This window comes from Scyliorhinus canicula, chromosome 11 (genome assembly GCF_902713615.1).
Source record: "Scyliorhinus canicula chromosome 11, sScyCan1.1, whole genome shotgun sequence".
Classification (NCBI taxonomy): domain Eukaryota; kingdom Metazoa; phylum Chordata; class Chondrichthyes; order Carcharhiniformes; family Scyliorhinidae; genus Scyliorhinus; species Scyliorhinus canicula.
The window spans coordinates 12,753,123-12,776,778 of NC_052156.1; the positions used below are offsets into that span (position 1 = coordinate 12,753,123).

General features: G+C 49.3%; 1 protein-coding gene across 3 annotated transcripts in view; it reads left to right on the forward strand.

Moving 5' to 3' along the window:
• sema3bl (sema domain, immunoglobulin domain (Ig), short basic domain, secreted, (semaphorin) 3bl) overlaps positions 1–23,656 on the forward strand; it is a 176,410-nt gene that overhangs the window by 144,413 nt on the left and 8,341 nt on the right. For all 3 annotated transcript variants that reach the window (XM_038812283.1, XM_038812285.1, XM_038812284.1), the window contains exons 8-16: positions 6,642–6,756; positions 7,245–7,314; positions 10,157–10,301; positions 10,994–11,225; positions 14,978–15,069; positions 18,309–18,350; positions 18,453–18,610; positions 19,489–19,556; positions 22,460–22,599. In XM_038812283.1, coding sequence (XP_038668211.1) covers positions 6,642–6,756; positions 7,245–7,314; positions 10,157–10,301; positions 10,994–11,225; positions 14,978–15,069; positions 18,309–18,350; positions 18,453–18,610; positions 19,489–19,556; positions 22,460–22,599 — 1,062 coding nt within the window. The remainder of the gene's footprint in view (positions 1–6,641; positions 6,757–7,244; positions 7,315–10,156; positions 10,302–10,993; positions 11,226–14,977; positions 15,070–18,308; positions 18,351–18,452; positions 18,611–19,488; positions 19,557–22,459; positions 22,600–23,656) is intronic.

Consider the following 23,656-nt stretch of genomic DNA (forward strand, 5'->3'; position numbering starts at 1 on the left):
TGACCGGTGCAGACGCGATGGGCTGAATGGCCTTTTCTGTGCTGTGGCTCCATGACTCACAACGTCTCACTAGTGGGGGGTTAAAAATATAGAACCCCCACGGAACCATCCCCCCCCCCCCCCTCCACCCCACAAAATCCTTTCTCCCCATGGAACACCCACCAGTGCAACACCCCCCCCCCCCCCCCCCCCCCCCCCCCCACAGAAGATCTCCCCTGGCATTGCCTCCTGGCACGTCCGTGCGCTGGCAGGGGGCAGTGCCCATGCAGACCTCAGGGAAGTGCCAGAGTACTGCCTGGACCCTCTTACTCCCCGGGGGATGTACACACCTCTGCGCCTCCGGGGGTTCTGCCCGCCAGGTGCACATCATGTGGGATCTGTCATAATTCATACTGACGGGAATGGTCAACCTCATGGGGAGGCAGGGCGGGGGGATAATTATGTTTTCTACTCAAATGAGGAGCCTGACGTTCAACGTTGGATTTCCCATTACGTCATTGATAGGGGTCGGGGACAATCGGAATGGGAGTTCCCTCCGGCATAGGCTGCGTTTTGGAACTCCCGTGGAGTTTATCGCTCTCGCCTCCGATCCTGCCCGTTAAAAAATGGGAACACAGCCCCCCCCCCCCCCCCCCACCTCTCCAACCCCACCCCCCGCAGTGAGTGTTTTTTCATTCTTACACACGATATGGGGGTCGCTGGCTCTGCCAGCATTTTGCTGGCACCCCACATTGCCTTTGCGAAGATCATGGCCTTCTTGACCTGCTGCCGTTGACACGTAGATACGAGCATACAAACATGCCACTCGGCCCCTTGAGACGTTCAATAAGCTGATCTGATTGTAACCTCAACCTCACATTCCTGCCGACCCCCAATAACCTTTCATCCCTTGTTAATTAAGAATCTATCTGGCTCCGCTTTAATTATATTCTAAGGGTGCAATCGAATGGCCACGCTGTGCCCAGAAAGCAGCGCGCTGTGGTGCGACGTGGCCGATAGAAGCCAGGAGACCCCTCTCCCGGGAGCTACCCAACTCGCAATTATCTCGCAAGATGTTGCGATGTAAATCCCGCCATTGTAGGCGAGTTGACTTTTTGGCAAATCTGCACATTAGAGCGAGGCAGTCTCACTCTAATATACAGTTTCCCGGGACACCCGAGATGTTGGGATAGACCCCCTTTGCCTCAGAGACCTTGGGTGGTCGCTATTCACAAAGGGGGAACAGATGGAAAGGCACTTGTGGGGGTTTCACAGGGGGTCAGAGGCCCGCAGATGCATACCCACCTAGTACTGCTGGTGCTACCTGGGTGCCAGCCTGCCACTGCCAAGTTACTCGGGTGGGACTGCTTGCTGGCCGGGACACTGCCAAGGTGCCAAGCTGGCATTTTACGCACTGTGACGATCAGGCCGGGGGTGCCCTGCGTGCATGTTGGAAGTGGGGTGCGGTGGGGCCTGGGGACCCCTTCATAGTGAGTTGGGGCTTGGGGGGGGGGGGGGGGGGGGGGGGGGGGATGTCACCGGGCGCATCGGGGGCTCCAGAGATTGGGACGCCATTGGCATCCCAATCTCTCGCTACATTGAGGAGTTCCGTCAAGCGTAGCCCCTCTGCAGAAAACAGGGCATATTCCGCGTTGAGGCCCCCTATCGAACCCGAGTGATGTTAGATAGCATTCACTCTGGGACTTTGTTCCCATTTAGTTACATCGCACCCAAAGATTCTGTTTGCACTGCCTTATCAGAAAGAGAGTTCCAGATACTCACGATCCTCAGACGGGTAAAGATTTCTCCTCATTGCTGTCTTCAATGAGCAACCACAATAACCCCAAATTCTAGATTCTCCCACTAGAGTAACCATCCTCTCCACATCCACCCTGTCAATACCCCTCAGGATCTTAAAGATTTTGATCAAGTCGCCTCTCACTCTTCTAAACTCGAGTGGATACAAACATTTATTTTTATTTTTTTAATTTAGAGTACCCAATTAGTTTTTTCAATTCAGGCGGCAATTTAGCGTGGCCAATCCATCCACCCTGCACATCTTTGGGTTGTGGATGTGAAACTCACGCGAACACGGGGAGAATGTGCAAACTCCACATGGACAGTGACCCGGGGCCGGGAATCAAACCCAGGTCCTCAGCGCCGTGAGACAGCAGTGCTAACCACTGCGCCATCGTGCCGCCCCAGTGGATACAAAACTACTTTCTTGATGGGACCATAAGACATAGGAGCAGATGCATACCATTCAGCCCATCAAGTCTGCCCCACCATTTAATGAGATCATGACTGATCTGATGTGATATCTTTCACTCTTTAAATTCTGGAAACGTCCAGAGGATTGGAAGCCTGCCAACAGTGAAAAAGACCCTGATTCAAAAAGGGAGGGAGACAAAAACGGGTAACTATAGGTTCGTTGACTAAACATCTGTCACTGGAAAAATGTGAAGAGTCCATTTGGAAATACATAATATAATTGAGCAAAGTCAGCATGGCGTCATGAAGGGGAAATCATGTCTGACAAGTTTTTTGGAATTCTTTGAGGTGTTAGTGAGCAGGATAGATAAAGAGGGACCAGTAGATGTAATATACTTGGATTTCCAAAAAGCATTCGGTAAGATACCACACAAAAGGCTATTTAATAAGATCAGAGCCCAGGGTGTTGGGGGTTGTATATTAGCTGGAGGATCAGCTAACTGATAGACGATAGTGAGTTGGGGTAAGAGGGGCATTTTCAGGATGGCAACCTGTAACTAGTGGAGTGCCACAGGGCTAAGTACTGGGGCCACGATTATTTACAACATACATTAATGACTTGGATGAGGGAAGTGAATGTACTATTGCCTAGTTTGTGGATGACACAAAAATAGGTGGGAAGGCAAGTGGTGGGCGTGACACAAAGATTCTGCACAGGTATATAGACAGGTTAAGTGAGTCGGCAAAAACCTGGCAGATGGAATATAATGAAGGAAAGTGTGAAGTTATGCACTTTGGTAGGAGGAATAAAGGAGCTGAATATAATATAAATGGAGAAAAACTGCAGAAAACTGCAGCACAGAGAGATTTGGGGGTCCTCTTGTATAAATCACAAAAAGCTAGCCTGCAACCTCAGCAGCTAATAGGGAAGGCAACTGGAATGTTGGCCTTCATTTCAAAGGGAATGGCGTATAAAAATAGGAAGGTTTTTCTAAAACTATACAAGTTAGATCACAGCTGGAACACTGTGACTAGTTTTGGCCCCCTTATCTAAGAAAAGATACACTGGCATTGGAGGCAGTCCAGAGAAGGTTCACTGGCTTGATCCCGGGTATGGAGGGATTCTCTTTGAGGAGAGGTTGAGTAGGTTGGAACTGGACTCAATGGAGTTTCGAAGAATGAGAGGTGACCTTTTGGAGGTGGGATTCTCCCCTACCTGGCGGGGCGGGCGTTCCCGGCGCCGAGGAGTGGCGCGAACCACTCCGGCGTCGAGCCGCCCAGAAGGTGTGGAATCCTCCGCACCTTCAGGGGCTAGGCTGGCGACGTCGGGGTTGGCGGGCTTGGTGCCGTGCCAACCAGTGCCAAAGGGCCTCCGCCGCCGGCGCGAGTTGGCGCATGCGCGGGAGTGCCAGCATGTGCTGGCGTCATCCCAGCGCACGCTCAGGGGGGTTCGTCTCCGCACCGGCCATGGCGGAGGTTGTCAGCAGCCGGTGCGGAGAGAAAGAGTGCCCCCACGGCACAGGCCTGACCGTGGATCGGTGGGCCCCGATCGCAGGCCAGGCCGCCGTGGGGGAACCCCCCGGGGCCAGATCCCCCTGCGCCCTCCCGAGGACCCCGGAGGCCACTCACAGAGCCAGGTCCCGCCAGTAAGTACCACGCCTAATTTATGCCGGCGGGACTGGCCTATAACGGGTGGCCGTTCAGCCCATCGCAGGCCGGAGAATCGCCGGGGGGGGGGGGGGGGGCGCTGCCAGTGGCCACTGACCGGCGTGGTGCGATTCCCGCCCCCGACAAAACCCCGGTCCCGGAGAATTCGGCAGCCGGCGGGGAGGGATTCACGCCGCTCCCCGGCGATTCCCAGCCCGGCGTGGGGCTCGGAGAATCCCGCCCAACATTCTCAGGGAGCTTGGCAGGGTTGATGCTGAGAGGCTGTTTCCTCTTGTGGGAGAGTCTAGGACTAGAGGGCATCATCTCAGAGTAAGGAGTCACCCATTTGAGACAGAGATGATGAGGAATTTCTTCTCTCAGAGGGTAATGAATGTGTGGAATTCTTTTCCGCAGAGAGCTGTAGACGTTGTTAAGCATCTTCAAGGCTGAGAGAGACAGATTTCTAATCAGTGAAGAAATCAAGGGTTGTTGGGTTAAGGTGGGAATGTGGAGTTGAGGATTATCATATTGGATTTGTTTATCGTCACATGTGCCGAGGTAGTGAAAAGTATTTTTCTGCGAGCAGCTCAAACAGATCATTAAGTACATGAAAAGAAAAGAAAAAGAAAACACATAATAGGGCAACACAAGGTACACAATGTAAATACATAGATACCAGCATCAGGTGAAGCAGACAGGGGTGTAGTGTTAATGAGGTCCGTCCATAAGAGGGACGTTTAGGAGTCTGGTAGCAGCGGGGAAGAAGCTGTTTCTGAATCTGTTTGTGCGTGTTCTCAGACTTTTGCAGACTTTTATGTCAGACCAGCCATGATCTCATTGTATGGCAGAGCAGACCTGATGGACTGAAGGTCGACTTCTGCTCCTACATCTAATGGTCCTATGATAATCCATGAATCCACTTTCCCACCTTTTCCCCATGAGCCTTGATTTTTGAAACTTTCTTGGGATATGGGCATCGCTGGAAAGGCCAGCATTCATTATCCATCCCCAATTGCCCTTGAAAGGGAGGCGGCGAGCCACCTTCTTGAACTGCTGCAGTCCAGGTGAGTGTGGGTTCCGGCGCTTTGGGTCCCGGGTTCGATTCCCGGCTTGGGTCACTGTCTGTGCGGAGTCTGCACGTTCTCCCTATGTCTGCGTGGGTTTCCTCCGGGTGCTCTGATTTCCTCCCACCAGTCCTGAAAGACGTGCTGTTGGGTAATTTGGACATTCTGAATTCTCTCTCAGTGCACCCGAACAGGCGCCAGAATGTGGCGGCTGGGAGCTTTTCACAGTAAATCCATTGCAGTGTTAATGCAAACCTCCTTGTGACAATAAGAAAGATTATTATTATTATAAATCTCTCCTGCCCCTCCCGAAGGCCTCGATATCCTTCCTGAAGTGCGGTGCCCAAAATTGAACACAAACGTCAGCTGAGGCCTAGCCAGTGTTTTACAAATGTTAAGCATTACCTCCTCGCAATTGTAAACACTGGTTTTATTATTCGGAGTCTCGTTTTTTTTAACAACCTTTCAACTTGTCCTGCCATGTTCAAAGATTAGCGTGGGCACGCCCCCCTGTCTGTTCCCCATTTTAATATCATTTCACTTCATGACGTGCCTCATTCTGCCTACCAAAATGTATCACACCATCACTGTCTGTGTTAAAAATGTCATCTACAAGGTTTCTGTCCATTTTACCAGACTGTCAATGCCCCCCCCCCCCCCCCCCCCCACACACACACATTATTTATACACATTTCAAAGTTTTGCGTCATCTGCAAATTTTGAAATTATGCCTTGTAAGCCCCAGCTCAGCTCATTACTATCAGCGGCAATATAACATTACACTGATTGTTAGTTGTAACCATTTTGCAAACAGCAAGATCCTACAAACAGCAGTACAAATGGGTGTAGGTTAATGCCCGAAGGGAAGAGGGTTGGGTTATCGCAGTTGGTTGGATGGCTGGTTCAATGACGCGGAGCGACACCTACCTGCGTGGGTTCAACTCCCGTGCGGGATGAGGCTTTCCACGAATGCCCGGCCTTCTCTGATCCTCAGGTTAGATCACCACCAGGCCACTCTCTCTCTCAAAGGGGAGAGCAGCCTATGGTCCTCTGGGACTGTGGCGACATCTCCATCTCTTTTCAGGAGATGGAATAATGGGAAGGGGGGGGAGATGGAAGTTCATCTACCTAAAAAGAATGGATGTCGGGCTGGTTTTAGCTCAGGGCTAGACAGCTGGTTTGTGATACAGAACAAGGGCAGCAGCGCGGGTTCAATTCCCGTACCAGCTTACCCGAACAGGCGCTGGAATGTGGCGGACTAGGGGCTTTTCACAGTAACTTCATACTTGTGACTATAAAAGGTTATTATTATGTATGTTTACTTGGCATTGTGATGTTCTTAAATACTTGTGAAATGCCAGCATAGTAAGAAAAGAAGACAGGGAATAAAGAGAGTTTGTTGTTTTGATGCTCTGAGGTCAGTTGGGCCGAGAATAGGGAGACAATGGGCTGAATTCTATGGCCCTGTCACGGAGAGGGTGGGGCTGGAAAATGCAGTGAGCCATTCTGAGATCCACTGACTTCAACGGGAATGGAAAATCCCACCCAATCTGTCCTTTGATCCCATTACAGATTTAGATCTCTCTTCTCCTGAACGATAGAATTGTTTATAAGAATCAGAATGTCAATTAGTTTGCTGTTGGCATCTAACTGAGGGTGAGAAGGCATTATTTGGGTAGGCAATGATCCCAGAAGTTCATGAAACATAACTGATGAGGTGTTTACAATGGTGCATTTCAGAATGACGCAGGAGGTCAAAGGGCACTGGTAAACAAATGGAGCACATTCGTCAAAGCCAGGCTGATATGTTCTGTTCCAGGACCTGATGGGATAGACACGTACTTTGATGAGCTTGGTAAGCAAGAAATTACTTTGCTTCTTTAAGGTGGGGAATGTGACTGATGGGGGGAAATGGAAGGTCGTTTCGCTTGCAAGACCTTGTATCTCAGCACTGGGCATTCCCAGGCTAGCTCTACAGTACTAAGCAAAAGGCCGGACAAATCTCTCTCCTCCAGTGAAATCCGAGGCCTACCCTTTTAGGATGTGTTTACCAGTTCACTTGGAGACGTGAACATTGGCGTTGGGATAGAAACCAAATTTTAAATGCTAATGGAAGTTTCTAATGATATGAGAATTTTCACCTGCCTATCAATTCATCTATTGGTGATTTGTGCTGTTAGGTAATTTGGACATTCTGAATTCTCCCTCTGTGTACACAAATAGGAGCCGAATGTGGCAACTCGGGGCTTTGCACAGTAACTTTATTTCAGTGTTAATGTAAGCCTACTTGTGACAATAATAAAGATTATTAATGTATAATATTTGACTTTGCCTGTGTCACAGAGGATGTGTTTCTACTGAGGACTAAGGATGAGAAGAATCCAGAAATCTATGCTCTATTTAGCACGATAAGGTAGGGAGTCAATTTATTTGCCCTTTTAATTCACAATCTAAGACTGTTGAGATGCAGTAGGAGTTTATTCATTTTGTATTTAAGCAGCGTCTTTCACGATTGCAGGTTGTTTGGGGAAGGCAGTTGTGCAGTTGTTTGTCACTGGGCGGGCATCCAGAGGTGCAGCCCAATGCTCTGAAGATGCAAGTTCAAATCCCATCATGGCAGTTGGTGGAATGCAAAGGGTAGTCTCAGGAATGGTGACCATGACTGCTTTATGCCGATTAGTCTAGCTTTGGAATGGCTACTGAGACGTTGGTGTGTTCAAGCAACAACTAGTCTATTTTATACGACTGAACTATGTACAGCTCAGCATGACCAGCTCTAACGCTGCTGAAGTCATGGACATTCTCCCTCTTCAACTTCGAGTCATGGTCTCCAACATCATCATTTTGGACGGTGTTGTTTATACAATCCCACACATTACAAACCCTTACAAACTCTAATACTACAATGACAATGAGCATTGATTGTTGTAGAAACCCGTCTGGTTCAATAGCAGGCCAGGAAATCTGCCATCCTTACCTGGTCTGGCCCACTGTAACTCCAGACCTCCAGCAATGCGGTTGACACTTAGCTGCCTTCTGAAATGGCCTAGCAAGCCACTCAATTCAAGGGCAATTAAGGATGGGCAAGATATGCTGGCCTTGCCAAAGACACCCACATCTCATGAAGGAGTAAAGAATTCAAAGGTGTTGCACGTTCAGTGAAGTATTTTTGATGTGCAGTCGTTATTTCTTCAATAAAAGTTTGGAGCTAAGTGATGGCCAAGATACCGGAGAGCAGCCATGAACGTCCTCAAATTGTGACAGGAGATTTTTTGATGTCCTTCTGAGGGAGGAGTTGTGGCCCTGGTCTAACAGCTGGGCCGGAACCTGGGACCCTGGCACTATGAAGCCACAGTGCTATCCACTTGTGCTGCCCATTAGGTCAGTTGCGGGTGTAATTTCACACATATGGGCCGGGATTCTCCTCTACCCGGCGGGGCGGGGGTCCCGGCGGGATGGAGTGGCGTGAACCACTCCGACGTCGGGCTGCCCCAAAGATGCGGATTTCTCTGCACCTTTAGGGGCCAAGCCCTAACCTTGAGGGGCTAGGCGCCCTGCCGGCCGGGTTGGCGCCCTGCCGGCCGGCGGGAAAGGCCTTTGGCGTCACGCCAGCCGGAACGAAGGGACTTTGCCGGCCGGCGGAAGTCCGCGCATGCGCCGGAGCGTCAGCGGCCGCTGACGTCATCCCACGCATGCGCAGGGGAGGGGGTCACTTCCGCCATCGTGAAGGCTATGGTGAACGCGGAAGGAAAAGAGTGCCCCCACGGCACAGGCCCGCCCGCCGGTCAGTGGGCCCCGATCACGGGCCAGGCCACCGTGGGGGCACCCCCCCGGGGCCAGATAGCCCCGCGACCCCCCAGGATCCTGGAACCCGCTCGCGCCGCCTGGTCCCGCCGGTAAGGTAGGTGGTTTGATTCCCGCTGACGGGACCGGCATGACAGCAGCGGGACTTCGGCCCATTGCGGGCCGGAGAACCGCCGGGGCGGAGCCTGCTGACAGGCGCGGCGCGATTCCTGCCCCCACCGAATCTCTGGTGCCAGAGACTTTAGGAGACGGTGGGGGCGGGATTCACGCCGGTCCCCGACGATTCTCTGACCCGGCGGGGGGGTCGGAGAATCCTGCCCATGGACAGGAATAGGCAGCTTGCCTAATTCTTGGAGCTAAAATGGTGCAAAGCATGCCAATTTTACAGTGGATAAGCTACCTCGAAACGCCCCAGGTTTAAGTGCTGGGGTATGAGTATTTCGCATGAACAATGCAGTAGCTAACTAGTTAAAATAAGCAAATGATGCCGTTGCTGAAGGGCCACAGACGAAAGTAACGCACATTGAGCAAGCATCCAGTCAACTCAAGATTTGTGCCAATGGACTGAGTGTTAGGTTTACAAATTTACATTACAGTTTCAAAGAACACAAACTACGAGAACAGAGGCCCAGTGGTTTATGGATATCAGATGACGTGAGATTAAGCTGTAGTTTGCGATCTCATTCTTTGTGGTCCTAACAAAATAAACAATGGCAATGGCAGTTAAACTTAGCCTGTGCTGAGCTAACTGAGCTGATAGCAGAGATGGATGGTGGGACAATGCAAATTAACCTCAAAGTCCCGAGACATGGGAGAGGAAAATCAGGCAGCGTTCAGCTCCAGTTGGAATGGGATCAGCCTGGGCTGTGACAGCCTATCGTGAATAATGTTCCTTTTTATTTCTGTGCGGTTGTTCATCAATAAGTTAAGTTGTGGATTAAAGAGGTATCGATTCTTTATTTTAAATTTGTTTTTAGGTTTTGAGTGACACTGACGAGGCAGCACTTTTTAACCTTCCTTCGTTGACCTGAAGGCATTAAGTGTCAAACACCGAGTGGTGGGTCTGGAGTCAAACAGAGCCCAGACTATATTGGGATGGCAGCTTCATCCCTGAAGGACATCAAGGTCCCAGTTGGGTTCCAGCTTTCATGGTCATTTTTCCTCACGCTAGACTATAAATTGCCGGATTTATGAATTTGATTCTGCAGCTTGTGCTGTTGGGATTTGAACTCCCAACCTGAATCCAATATCATGATCACTGGACTACCTGCTTTCTGGGCCATTGTTAGAACTGGGGCTAAAAGACTACTGATTGTTGGTCATGGATAGTTAATGTAGCAGAGCCTAGAGACAAGGCCGGTTCTCATTTGAAATGCAGACAAGAATTGACTGTCAAGCAAAGGATCGTATTTCGATGTTTGACCGTTTTTGTATTGTAAATATTATTTCAGTAATGTCTTCCAAGGCTATGCTGTTTGTGTCTATCACATGGCTGATATACGAGAGGTGTTCAATGGACCTTACGCTCACAAGGAAGGACCTGACTATCAGTGGACAGCGTATGAGGGCAAAGTACCTTACCCAAGACCTGGATCAGTGAGTATCTCAGGAAGGAATAATTATTGAATGCTGATCTTGTATCTCCACATAGTCTGATTTATGCTGCCATTCTTCCACCAAGTGGACGAGCGGGCGACTTGCTTTGCTAATCATTGACTCAAATGACAGGCAGGCTGGTGCCATACTCCTGCTGTTTGGCAATGTTCAGTTGTTGCTTTCCAGGAGATGCGCAGGAATAGCCCTGTTTTGATGCCCGGGTTAGCTCAATGCCACTTGCTGTGTGCCAGTGGGCATCTGTCTCGACATGTTCTGTGGGTCACATGCACAGTTTCAAAAGGAGGCTTGTGAGAATGCCCATGGCCACCTCCTCAAGGGTAACTAGGGACGGGTGGAAAATTCCAGCCTTGCCAATGATTCCAACATCCCAGGAAACTCCCAGACGTGTATCTAATTCCCTGTCACCATGAATCAACTCTACCTCGACTGGCATTTGACAAGTCAATCCTTCTTCCCCAGCCCAGATCCCAGTTGATTTTGGATTCTCTGTTAATGCTTGTCCCACATCACTTACATTCCCAGATGTTCACCTGTTTCCTGAAAGAACGAATGGGCCTCAATGTGAAGAAGTACGTGTCAAGATTAGCAGATTTTAATGACTGACCCCGTCGCCTTTTTTTTAATGCATTGCTATTGGTTCTTTTTTTTTTAAATTGCTCTTTTTTCTGCAGTGTCCCAGCAAGATTACCACCCAACCCAGTCAGCAGTACACCAGCACCAAGGATTACCCCGACGATGTCCTCCATTTTGCTCGCAGTCATCCGCTGATGTTCCAGCCGGTGTATCCTCTAAATCAGCATCCGGTGCTCATTAAAACCAATGTCCAGTACAAGATGACACAGATTGTGGTGGACCGGGTAGAGGCAGAGGATGGACAGTATGACGTCATGTTCATTGGGACAGGTATGCTGCATGCCGGACAGATCAACGCTTTCTAAACCACATGCACAGCGATGACGGAACAGTATTTGGAATTACATAGAACTTGCAGCATTGCTATTCGTCCAAGCAGGGTTTAAGCTCCACATTAGCTTCTTCCCTCCCCTCGTCAACTCACTCCATCGCCCTCGACCGGTGGCTCGGTGGCACTGTGCTGCCTCACAGTGCCGAGGACCCAGGTTCGATTCTGGCCCTGGGTCACTGTGCATGGGGAGTTTGCATGTTCTCCCCGAGTCTACAGGGGTCTGAACCCTCACACCTGGGGATGAGAAAAATATCAGCCATGATCGAATGGCAGAGCAGACCCGATGGCCTAATTCTGCTCCCAGGTCTTATGGGCTGACCCAAAGATGTACAGGGTAGGTGGGTTGGCCACACATTAATTGGACTTTTAAAAAAAAATTAACCCTCATCTTCCCCTTTGGGGCGGCAAAGTGGCAGAGTGGTTAGCACTACTGCCTCACAGCGCCAGGACCCGGGTTCAATTCCAGCCTCAGGTGATTGTCTGTGTGGAGTCTGCACGTTCTCCCCGTGTCTGCGTGGGTTTCCTCCGGGTGCTCCGGTTTCCTCCCACAGTCCAAAGACGTGCAGGTTGGGTGGATTGGCTGCGGTAAATTGCCCTTAGTGCCCAAAAGGTTAGGTGGGTAACTGGGTTACGGGAATAGGGTACAGGTGTGGGCTTAAGTCGGGTGCTCCTTCCAAGGGCTGGTGCAGACTCGATGGGCCAAATGGCCTCCTTCTGCACTGTTAATTCTATAAATAGATCAATGCTAATCACCTCAACATTTCTCAGTGGTTGAGAGCAGTGCGCCCGAGCCACAGTGAGAGGTTAGAATGAGTCGATGTGAGGTCCCTGTATGTAAAAGCTCTTCAGTCGGGGCTGCTCAGTAAGTGCTGTCTTGTTTCACGCTGCGCCTGTATATGAGGTGTGCAAGTGGGAGGTGTGCATGTGCATGGAGGGTTGTGTGGGCGTTGTGTCTGAGTGCTGTCTAGGGAAGGTTCTGTAGCACTGCGCTGTGTGTGTGCATTCCTGTGGTGAATCTGGTGATTTAATGCACGTGCAGTGGCAACAGTTCATGCCTGTGGCTCAGTGGGAGCTTCTCGGTCTGAACGTTATGTATTCCAACCTCGCTCTCGGTGTTGAGCATCAAAGAGGCTGCCAGGCCAAACAAAGTACTGAGGGAGTGCTGTACCGTCAGGAGTGTCGTCATGCAGAAGGAAAGCTAAACTGCCGCCTCATCAGCCTTTTCAGGGGCAAGCGAAAGGTCCTTGGTAACGCTCTGAACACCAGCCGAGTTCTCCCACGTTAACATTCCTCCCTCAATAAATGTCGCCATCAAAACAAAAAAATCAACTGGTCTATTTGTTGTTTGTGGGACCCTGCTGAGCAAACAGATCACCGCAAAGGCGTGGCTGTCAATGCCTTTCAAGTCATCACTGGGGTGAAGAAATTTCTGATGATTCTGGGTAGCGTGTTTTGTAAATGCCAGTCTTTTATGTTCAGGGCGATACAGGCCTTCGATGATCTAACCTGCACGGCAGGATATTAAATCTATACTCAGTCAAATAAGGTTTGATTTCCTGTCTCATTGTTTTCAACCCACGTCTCAGAACCATGTCCCTCAGACAAAACTACACAGCTTCTTGATCAATAAGCCAGCAGTTATTCGATCTCCATCAATTAACAATGTGACTGCACAAGCCTCATGTTGAAGATTCGCTTTTTGTTAACCTCTGACATTTAGGGAGCTAATTTGCCGAGGTCAAGCTGCTGTGAGCCCTCGCCAGCTAGCATGAAATATTGTCAGATCACAGGACGGGGGGGACTTTGATTTTCCAACCAGAAGGCTGCCCTCCAATAACCAGATACCTCAAAGCCCTTGAATGTTTGAAGCTGAGCAGTATATTCATTCCAGGGAACCCCGGTGTGATGAGCCTAAACAAGAGGCTCGTGGCACCTCCCGCCAACATTCTTACACAAAGCAGCCCAGTCCTCTGGGCTGTTCCTTCACTGGGCATTCTTTGTTAACGGCATGGAGGAATGTCTTTTCTTAGCTCCGCAAATGTCAACATTAACAAACTAAAGCTTTGTGATGTGATTGTGTGAGGTCAGCGCGCAGGAGACCACAGCCGTCAACTCAACAAACAACCCAGGGAATGTCAGCAACAGTCACTTGGTTTCCTCGGCTTTTTAATAAATCGTTTCTGTTGCTCCACCTCACCAATGTTACTCAGCGACTGTACTGAAGGAGGCAACTGTTCTCCGAGCAGCTACCTAGCAGTCAATGAGATAAACTAGACTTTTGACTTTTTTAAAAAAAAATTCTTTCATGGGATGTGGCAATTGCTGTGGTTGAGGACAGCATCCCAAATTGCCCTTGAATTGGGTTGTTTACTCGGCAATCTGAGAATGCAGTTGAGAGTCAACCATATAGGCGGCAGGGTAGCACAGTGGTTAGCATTGTTGCTTCGCAGCGGCAGGGACCCGGGTTCGATTCCCGGCTTGGGTCACTGTGCGGAGTCTGCACGTTCTCCCCGCGTCTGCGTGGGTTTCCTCCAGGTGCTCCGGTTTCCTCCTACAAAGAAGTGCTTGTTAGGTGAATTGGACATTCTGAATTCTCCCTCAATGTACCCAAACAGGCGCCGGAATGTGGCGACTCGGGTATTTTCACAGTATCTTCATTGCAGTGTTAACTTAAGCCTATATGTGTCAATAATAAAGATATTCTTATTATCATGCTGTGGGCCTGGAGTTAGATGTAGGCAAGGTAAGGATGGCAGATTGCCTTCCCTAAAGGGGATAAGTGAACCAGATGGTTTTTCTGACATTCGGTGCTAGTTCCATGGTCACTGTTATTGAGGCTTTCCAATTTCAGATTTTATTAATTGAATTTAAATTTCACCAGGTGTCGTGGTGAGGTTTGGACCCCTATCCCCAGAGCATTAGTCTGGACTCTGGATCACCAGTCCAATGGCATTGCCGCTACTCCACCATCTCCTGTACATTTAGCAGGCTTGAGGCCTAGTTTAGCATGGTAGGTTTTTCCTGAGGAACTGAGGTAGGATGGATCGAACACACTCTTCATCTGTTAGCTGACTGTAAATTGGGAGCTCTCTCTGTTTTGGCGTGCCGGCACCTCATAGCATGACCAAACCGTACAACACGCTGGCAGGACTTTTGGCATCACTTCACTACCCTGCAGCTATTGTCTGGAAGAGGGAGGAAGTTGCGGCTGTGGGGAGAAAGCTTGAGAAGGATCTTTCATTTACATAGTACCTTCCCTGACCTCAGCACCACCCACAGTGCTTATCAGCCAATGAGGTATTGGTCTTTATCTGAATGAAGGAAATACGGCAGCCAGTTTGTGCACAGCAGGATCCCACAGACAGCACGATGATAATGAGCAGGTAATTTGTTACCTAAGTGATGTTGATTGAAGGCTAAATATTGGCCAGGTCACTGGAGAAAACCCTCCCCCTCCCCCTACTCTTCTTTGAAAAGCACCATGGGATCTTACCCATCCATTCAGACAGCTGAAAGTCAAGAATAGAAGAATTGGATCCATAACGAGAGATCCTCAAAATATCAACAGATGAAGCAGGAGGCGGAGTAAGAGAAAAAACGTTGAATATATTTTTTTAATCCCTTTGTTTCTTCTCAATTCAATTTACTGGAGAGGAATTTTAAGAGGGGCTGGTATTTTCTTCCTCTGCAGATACTGGGGTGGTCCTGAAGACAATTGCTCTGCGGAAGGGGAATGCAGTGCAGAGCGAGGAAGTCATTCTGGAAGAGCTTCAGGTGTTTAAGGTATTCACTCTGTCCTCTTGTATCATCAAGACATTTACAGCGAATGGTAGAACCCTCAACACTATTATGCAGTGAATGGTGGAACCCTTCACCAGGTATTGACAGTCAGAGAGATCTAGGTGTACAGGTCCACAGGTCACTGAAAGAGGCAACACAGGTGGAGAAGGTAGTCAAGAAGGCATACGGCATGCTTGCCTTCATTGGCCGGGGCATTGAGTATAAAAATTGGCAAGTCATGTTTCAGCTGTATAGAACTTTAGTTGGGACACATTTGGAGTACATTGTTCAATTCTGGTCGCCACACTACCAGAAGGATGTGGAGGCTTTAGAGAGGGTGCAGAAGAGATTTACCAGGATGTTGCCTGGTACGGAGGGCATTAGCTATGAGGAGCGGTTGAATAAACTCGTTTTGTTCTCACTGGAACGACGGAGGTTGAGGGGCGACCTGAGAGAGGTCTACAAAGTTATGAAGGGCAGAGACACAGTGGATAGTCAGAGGCTTTTTCCCAGGGTAGAGGGGTCAATTACTAGGGGGAATAGGTTTAAGGTGCGAGGGGCAAGGTGTAGCGGAGCTGTACGAGGCAAGTTTTTTTACACTGAGGGTAGTGGGTGCCTGGAACTCGCTGCCGGAGGAGGTGGTGGAAGCAGGAACGATAGTGACTTTTAAGGGGCATCTTGACAATATATGAATAGGATGGGAATAGAGAGATACGCACCCCAGAAATGCAGAAGATTTTAATTCAGACGGACAGCATGGTCGGCACAGGCTTGGAGGGCCGAAGGGCCTGTTCCTGTGCTGTACTTTTCTTTGTTCTTTGTTCTAAGATATAATCTGACATGAATGGATCTCCTAACGTTCAAATGAGGTACTTAGAGCCTTAATAGGTCCAAGCAGTGTCCCAGTGATCGATGTGTAACACCTCATAACCCCGCACGATCAACCAGGTGATCAAATCGGTTTGCCTAGTGCATTGTTCATTTTAATGATGAACAAATCAAAGTGTAATTGGGATTTGAAACCTGCAATCTCCATTTTTGCCCGCAAACCAAAACCAAAGGAAATGTCCTAAAATTAGGATTCAATTTGTAACTTTCTTAATTAAGTCTGATGAAAAATCAGTTCATTTTCTGTTTCATGATGAAATGTTGATGAGGCATGTAAAGTTTAATCCACTTCTGCATGGAAATGACGGAGTTGACCAGCATGTTGGTCTGGAAATTGCATTGACGGGGGTAATATTTTTAATACACATTATTTAAATATGTCTAGTTTAACTCTCATTGAGCAGAATGATACATTACTGTTCATGTGGGCTGTCAATCTCTTCTCTTCTAAGGAACCTCCCTATTGATACGTTTGATTATATTTTACAATGTAAAATGGGCGGCACGGTGGCACAGTGGTTAGCACTGCTGCCTCACAATGCCAGGTACCCAAGTTCATTTCTGACCTTGGGTCACTGGTTGTGCGGAGTCTGCACGTTCTCCCCATGGGTTTCCTCCGGGTGCTCCGGTTTCCTCTAAAGATGTGCAGGTTAAGTGGATTGGCCATGCTAAATTACCCCTTAGTGTCCAAAGGCTAGGCTACGGTGATAGGGTGGGGGAGTGGGCCGAGGTTAGGGTGCTCTTTTGGAGGGTGGGTGCAGATTGGATGGGCCAAGTGGCCTCCTTCTGAACTGTAGGCGTTCTCTGATACTTTCACATTTTATTGCAAAACTCATGTTCAATCCATTCTCAATGGCTCCTCTACATGTATGACAAAACCCCCTCCATGGGATTCGCCCCTACCTTGGTATACCTTCTCCTGGGCCAAATTAAGGCTGATGGTACTTTATGTTGTGGAGCCAGGGTCCACCCTGAGGTACTCGATCTCTGTCCGGGTTTCCCACAACAGACAAGCCCTTAAAATAGGCAGGACTTCCCTGATTTGCTTTGGTATAGTTGCTGTGGGATCTGTTGGGTGTATCAGAGAGAGCAGGTAGGGGCCACAGTTTATAGTTTCCTCTGATAGACAACACCTCTGGGACTGTAGCATATGCTCAGCACTGCAGTGTCAGCCTGGATTCTGTGATCCATAGAAATAGGAGCAGGAGGAGGCCATTCAACCCTTCCAACCTGCTCCGTCATTTATTATGATCATAGAACATAGAACAGTACAGCACAGAACAGGCCCTTCGGCTCTCGATGTTGTGCCGAGCAATGATCACCCTACTCAAACCCACATATCCACCCTATACCCATAACCCAACAACCCCCCCTTAACCTTACTTTTTAGGACACCACAGGCAATTTAGCATGGCCAATCCACCTAACCCGCACATCTTTGGACTGTGGGAGGAAACCGGAGCACCCGGAGGAAACCCACGCACACACGGAGAGGACGTGCAGACTCCGCACAGACAGTGACCCAGCCGGGAATCGAACCTGGGACCCTGGAGCTGTGAAGCATTTATGCTAACCACCATGCTACCGTGCTGCCCATTGGCTGATAGTCTAACACAATAGCCTGATCCCGCCATCCCGTACCCCCCTCACCCCCCAATATCCTTTGATCCCTTTATCCCAAGTGCTGTATCTAACTGCATCTTGAAAACCTACAAGTTGATTCTCCGTGGGCAGGATTTCCCGCTTCGCCGACAGCGCACCCACACCTGCATTGTGTGGGGCCTGGGGGTGGCCACAATGGGAAACCTGCCAGGACGGAGGATCTCGCCCACAGTGTTTTGGCCACAACTGCTTTCTGTGTAAAAAAATTCCACAGGTCGACTGGGTGAAGAAATTACCCCTCATCTTAGTTCAAAATTCTAGAGAAATACAGCACAGAACAGGCCCTTCGGCCCACGATGTTGTGCCAAACTTTTGTCCTAGGTTAATCATAGATTATCATAAAATTTTGGACACTAAGGGCAATTTATCATGGCCAATCCACCCAACCTGCACATCTTTGGACTCCAAAATGGTCGACTCCATACCCTCAGACTGCGACACCTGGTTCTGGACACCCCCACCACCATCGGGAACATCCTTCCTGCATCTACCCTGTCTGGTCACATTAGAATTTTATGCAGAGTGGGATTTGAACCCACAAACCTCTCACTCAGAGGCAAATGTGTTCCCAAATGAACCAAGGCTGTCATTCTCAACCAATGACAGAACTATTCTCCAGGAAACATGGATGTGCTTGTCGTAAAATGGGTGAGGGAATTTTCCAATAATGGTTTCTCTTTTCACGTTGCCAGATTCCAAATCCCATCACATCGATGGAGATCTCCGTGAAACGGGTAAGAAGCTCCGTTCTCTGACACATCTTTCCTTCAGTTGGTTTTGAACTCTTGTGTGATTCTCGGCTTAACGTTGCTCTCCTGTACTCTGCCTCCTTGCAGCAACAGCTGTTTGTTGGCTCGAGGGTGGGGGTGGCCCAGGTGAAGCTCCATCAGTGCCAGACCTATGGTAATGCCTGTGCCGAGTGTTGTCTCGCCAGAGACCCCTACTGCGCTTGGGATGGAAGCTCCTGCACCAGATACCAGCCCTCGGCTAAAAGGTACCGTTCCTGCGCGATGACTCAGCTAAAAACCTTTCACTGGCCTCTAGGCAACATAGATGTATTTGGGTGCTGGGGTGGGCTGGCATATATTAGTCTATTGATGGGTGAGATTAATGAACAAATCTGTGTTCACATACGGTTAAGATTTTTAATATGCTGGGGTGAAAGGTCGTGAGAAGTGTGTGGAGTGTGCACTCAATGCATTAGTATGTTTATAGTAAGAAGTCTTACAACACCAGGTTAAAGTCCAACAGGTTTGTTTCAAACACGAGCTTTCGGAGCACGGCTCCTTCTTCAGGTGATTCACCTGAAGAAGGAGCCGTGCTCCGAAAGCTCGTGTTTGAAACAAACCTGTTGGACTTTAACCTGGTGTTGTAAGACTTCTTACTGTGCTCACCCCAGTCCAACGCCGGCATCTCCACATCATTAGTATTTTTATGGCTTTGATGGTGAGTTCATGTATACTTGGGATTGACCATGTCTGTTTTCCACGTGTGTTTGTGTCTATGTTTGCGTGTGTTTGTGTGTGGGGGGGTATGTGTGCTTGCATGTCTGTGTGTTTGTTTGCATGTGCGTTTGGGTCGGTTTAACTCAGTTACCTCAGCTGGTTCGGGATGCAGAGCAAGACCAACAGCGTGGGTTCAATTCCCGTAATGGCTGAGGTAATTCGCCTTCTCAACCTTGCCCCTCGCCTGAGGTGTGGTGATCCTCAGGTTAAATCACCACCAGTCAGCTCTCCCCCTCAAAGGGGAAAGCAGCCTGTGGTTCTCTGAGACTATGACAACGTTACCTTCCCTGTGTTTGGGTGTGTGAATTTACGTGTGGGTGTGTGTATTCACTTCAACACCTCACTTCAGGCTCCTCTCTTTGCTTAGGCGTTTCCGAAGACAAGATATTTGGAACGGTAACCCCATTCACCAGTGTCTGGACCAGAGTTTGATTGGTAAGGAGCAGCCACATTTTCCCTTCCCATTCTCTCTTCCAGCTGTTTAACGTGGTATCCTTTAATTACATCAGGGTGACATTCCTCTGGCCAGGTTAATGGGCAGTCACTGCAGAGGCCCAGTCAATCCATAAAATTAGCGGGGAGGCTGAAGTCAAGATGCAGGTAGAATCTAGCACTCCCCGATTGGATGTAGCACCATTTGGTACACAATTTTTAGTGGACGTTTTTCTCCACGCGCCCCCTCCCCCATTGCGGCAGGGAGGTGGCCAGCCATTGGCTGACGGCTCGTTCTTCTGGTCCCACCCCTGTTAATGGGGCTTACCGATGTTTGCTCCAGTGCTGCCGGAGTTCGCAGTCTATGTGACTGGAAGAACCTCGCCAGCATGAACAACCGGGAAATTCCACCCAGTGTATTGAGGCGGCACAGTGGTTAGCTCTGCTGCCTCACAGCGCCAGGGACCCGGCTTCAATTCCGGCCTCGGGTAACTGCCTGCGCGGAGTCTGCATGTTCTCCCCCGTGTGTGCGTGGGTTTCCTCCGGGTGCTCCGGTTTCCTCCCACAGTCCAAAGATGTGCTGCTTAGGTGGATTTGGCATGTTAAATTGCCCCTTAGTGTCCAAAGGTGTGCTCGTTAGGTGGAGTTACGGGGATAGGGCGGGACAGCGGAGTGGACCTAGGTAGGGTAAGCTTTCGGAGGGTTGATGCAGACTCAATGGGCCGAATGGCGTCCTTCTGCACTGTAGGGATTCAATGGTTTCCATGGTAACCCCATCTCTAAGCTCACCCACTCACGCTTGGCCTCAAATCTAACGTCAGGACCTCGCAACCACTGCAATAGTGGGGGGGGGTCAATCTCCATTTCCCACACAAAACCGTCCTGAGACCAGCATGAGGGTGATAGAGAGTTCAGGTCAACTCTGGACTGATTCCAGCTAATAACTGGGTCGTGATCTTTGAGACTGATTTCCCAAATAGAGAGTATTTTCATGCATTAATCTGGGCTACACTTCCGCTCGGGGTTGGACAATTAACGAGTTGGCTAATCCTGCAATTTATAAACCGAGGAATTTTAATATCTTGATGGAGATTTTCTTTTCCTCTTCTCATTCCTACTGTGCAGTCATGCCTTTTTATAGAAGGTTCATATCAATAAGCTGCTGGGCCTGTGAGGCAGGCTCAAGTGGCGGGTACCAGATCCACACTGTTTTGTCAGCTGCTCCCTCGCAGAAGGAGCAGGGCTGCCGTGAAAGGGACAAAACGACCCGTGGGGCAGTTGGTTGCTGAGCAACATCAGCAAAGGTCTGATTAAAGATCGTTTTCCCACCCTTTCCAGCAGGGACGGTGCGTACAGCGGGAAAAAATGGAACTGGATAAAAAGAATTCCATCGCCCAAAAAATAGATGAACACGATCTCTTTCATGTTGGGTCCTTTCCTTTTCCCAGACTTCCCAATCCCGGTTTCCCGCCCCTCCCCCGCCCTGGACTCCCCTCCCCACTGTTGTCCAGTTTGATTATTGAGCTACCGAAAAGCATTACTTTTGGGTTTTTTTCTCTAGAAGCACGCTCACTGTCACAATCTCAAAAGTATACTTTGAGATTTAAAAAACTGCAGAACATAATATTTTAGAGGTGATAGCTCTCCCTCAAAGGGCCCATATCCTTTCTGGTTCTCCAGACACGCACTGGTGACGCTGTGCCAAGTCTGTCCAGGTGTTTGGAGGTCAGAGGTCAAACTGCCGCCCATCGTGGTGCAGTCTCTGCTCTTTGTCAATTAGCTTGTTGGCTGCGGTTACCTTGGCAGCCCAATGGTTGCTTTGCCAGCCTCTGAACCTGTGTCAGGTTGAAGGTTCAAGTAACTGCAGCACCCACCCAAAAGGATCAGAGATCTTCATTCCGCTCTCTCACCTCCTAATAGACGGTGCACCCTCATTATAATTTGCGTTCTATCGGTATTGACTGCCACTCTTTGATCCCATTTCACAGAATCACACAATTGTTACGGTGCAAAAGGAAGCCATTTGGCCCATCTTGTCTGCACCAGCTCTCCAAAAGACCATCATGACTCAGTGCCAATTCCCCAGCCTCTTCCGTGTACCCCTGCACATTGTCTCTATTCAAACAATCATCTAACGCCCTCTTGAATGCCTCGATTGAACCTGCCTCCACCACACTTCCAGACCGTGCATTCCACTCTCAAACCACTTGTTGTGTGAAAATGTTTTTTATCACATCACATTTGCATCTTTTGCAAATCACCTTAAACCTGTGCCTTCTCGTTCTTGTTTCTCCTGGTTCACTCTGTCCAGCCCCCTCATGATTTTGAACATCTCTATCAGATCTCCTCTTTGCCTTCTTCTCTCCCAGGAGAACAGTCCCGACCTCTCCAATCTATCCTCATAACTGAAGCTTCTTATCCCTGGAACCATTCTTGTAAACCTCTTCTGTACTCTCTCCAATGTGTTCACATCCTTCATACAGTGTGGCTCCCAGAACCGTGCACAATATTTCCTCCATTTCTTGGTTCTGTGTGTGGCAAGAATGCATTATATAAACCCAACAAACCAATTCTCCTCTGAATAGGAAAATGTTAATATTAATAAAGAATATTAGTGAACACCGATGATGAGCAAGGACTCACACTAATTCGCCAACAGATAAAAGATAATTAACAAAAGAACTAGACGGAAAATGAGGATTATTTTTATGGAGCCAGTTTATTGTTACTATCTGGACGACTCTACCTGATTGAGCGATGGTAGCAGATTCAATAGTAATTGTCGAAAGGGAATTGGATCAATACCTGAAAATGGTCTCCTTCTGCGCAGAATTATGTTTAAGATTTGATCTTCCCCGATCAGAGCATAATCCCAATAATCTACAATCGCTTTTCACCACGCACAGCTGAAGAGTTTGATGGTGCGGAGGAGAGAGTGGTCTATGGGACGGAACACAACAGCACCTTTCTCGAATGCATTCCAAAGTCACTTCAGGCCACCGTTAAATGGTTCATTCAGCGAGCTGTGGACGATATGAAAGATGAGGTGAGTGGAAGACGCCTCATTCTGCCACCTCATGGGCTTCACCTGCTGTATAATTTACAGCTCTGCAGCGATGAGACGGGCTTCTTTGGCCATGGTTTTCCCGTCCGCCAGCAGCAGGCATCGTCGTGGGAGAGATGGGAAAATCTGGCCAGTGGCCTGAAGTCAATTCTTTTGACTGCTCTCCGAATTTTCCTGTCTCCTCAGCGACAGTGCCCGCCGCTGGCAGGGCCGAGAAACCTCGACCACCCGTGTCTGCAGGAACTTAATTTACGAGAGTTTTATACAATGTTTTGAAATGTCTAATCCATATCTCCAAATCAGCTTCCAGCTCTTTCGACTGCTTTCTTTCCTTTTTCCCGTCATCCTCGTTACCACTTTATTGCGTATTTAATCGAATCCTGACAGTGCAACGGAGGCCACTCGGCCCATCGAGTCTGCACTGACCCTCCGAAAGAGAACCCTAACCTAGGCTCACTCCACTGCCCTTTCCAGGTAACCCCACCTAACCATTGGATACTCAGGAGTCGTTTATCGTGGCCAACCCACCAAACCCGCACATCTTTGGACAGTGGGAGGAGATCAGAGCTCCCGGAGGAAACCCACGCAGGCACAGGGAGAACACGCCGACTCCGCTCAGTGACCCAAGCAGGGAATCGAACCCGGGTCCCTGGTGCTGTGAGGCAACGGTGGTAACCACCGTGCCGCCCTCTACATATTTGAGATATTGAAGTATCCAATACCACTGTGTGACAGGTTTACATTGAAATCCCTCTGAGCCACTTTGTCATGTGAATACATAGGGCGGGATATTCCTGTCCCACGCCGGAGGGATATTCCTGCCCCACGCCGGCAGGATATTCCTGACCCACGCCGGCGGGATATTCCTGCCCCACGCCGGCGGGATATTGCTGCCCCACGCCGGCGGGATATTGCTGCCCCACGCCGGCGGGATATTCCTGACCCACGCCGGCGGGATATTCCTGACCCACGCCGGCGGGATATTCCTGACCCACGTCGGCGGGATATTCCTGCCCCACGCCGGCAGGATATTCCTGCC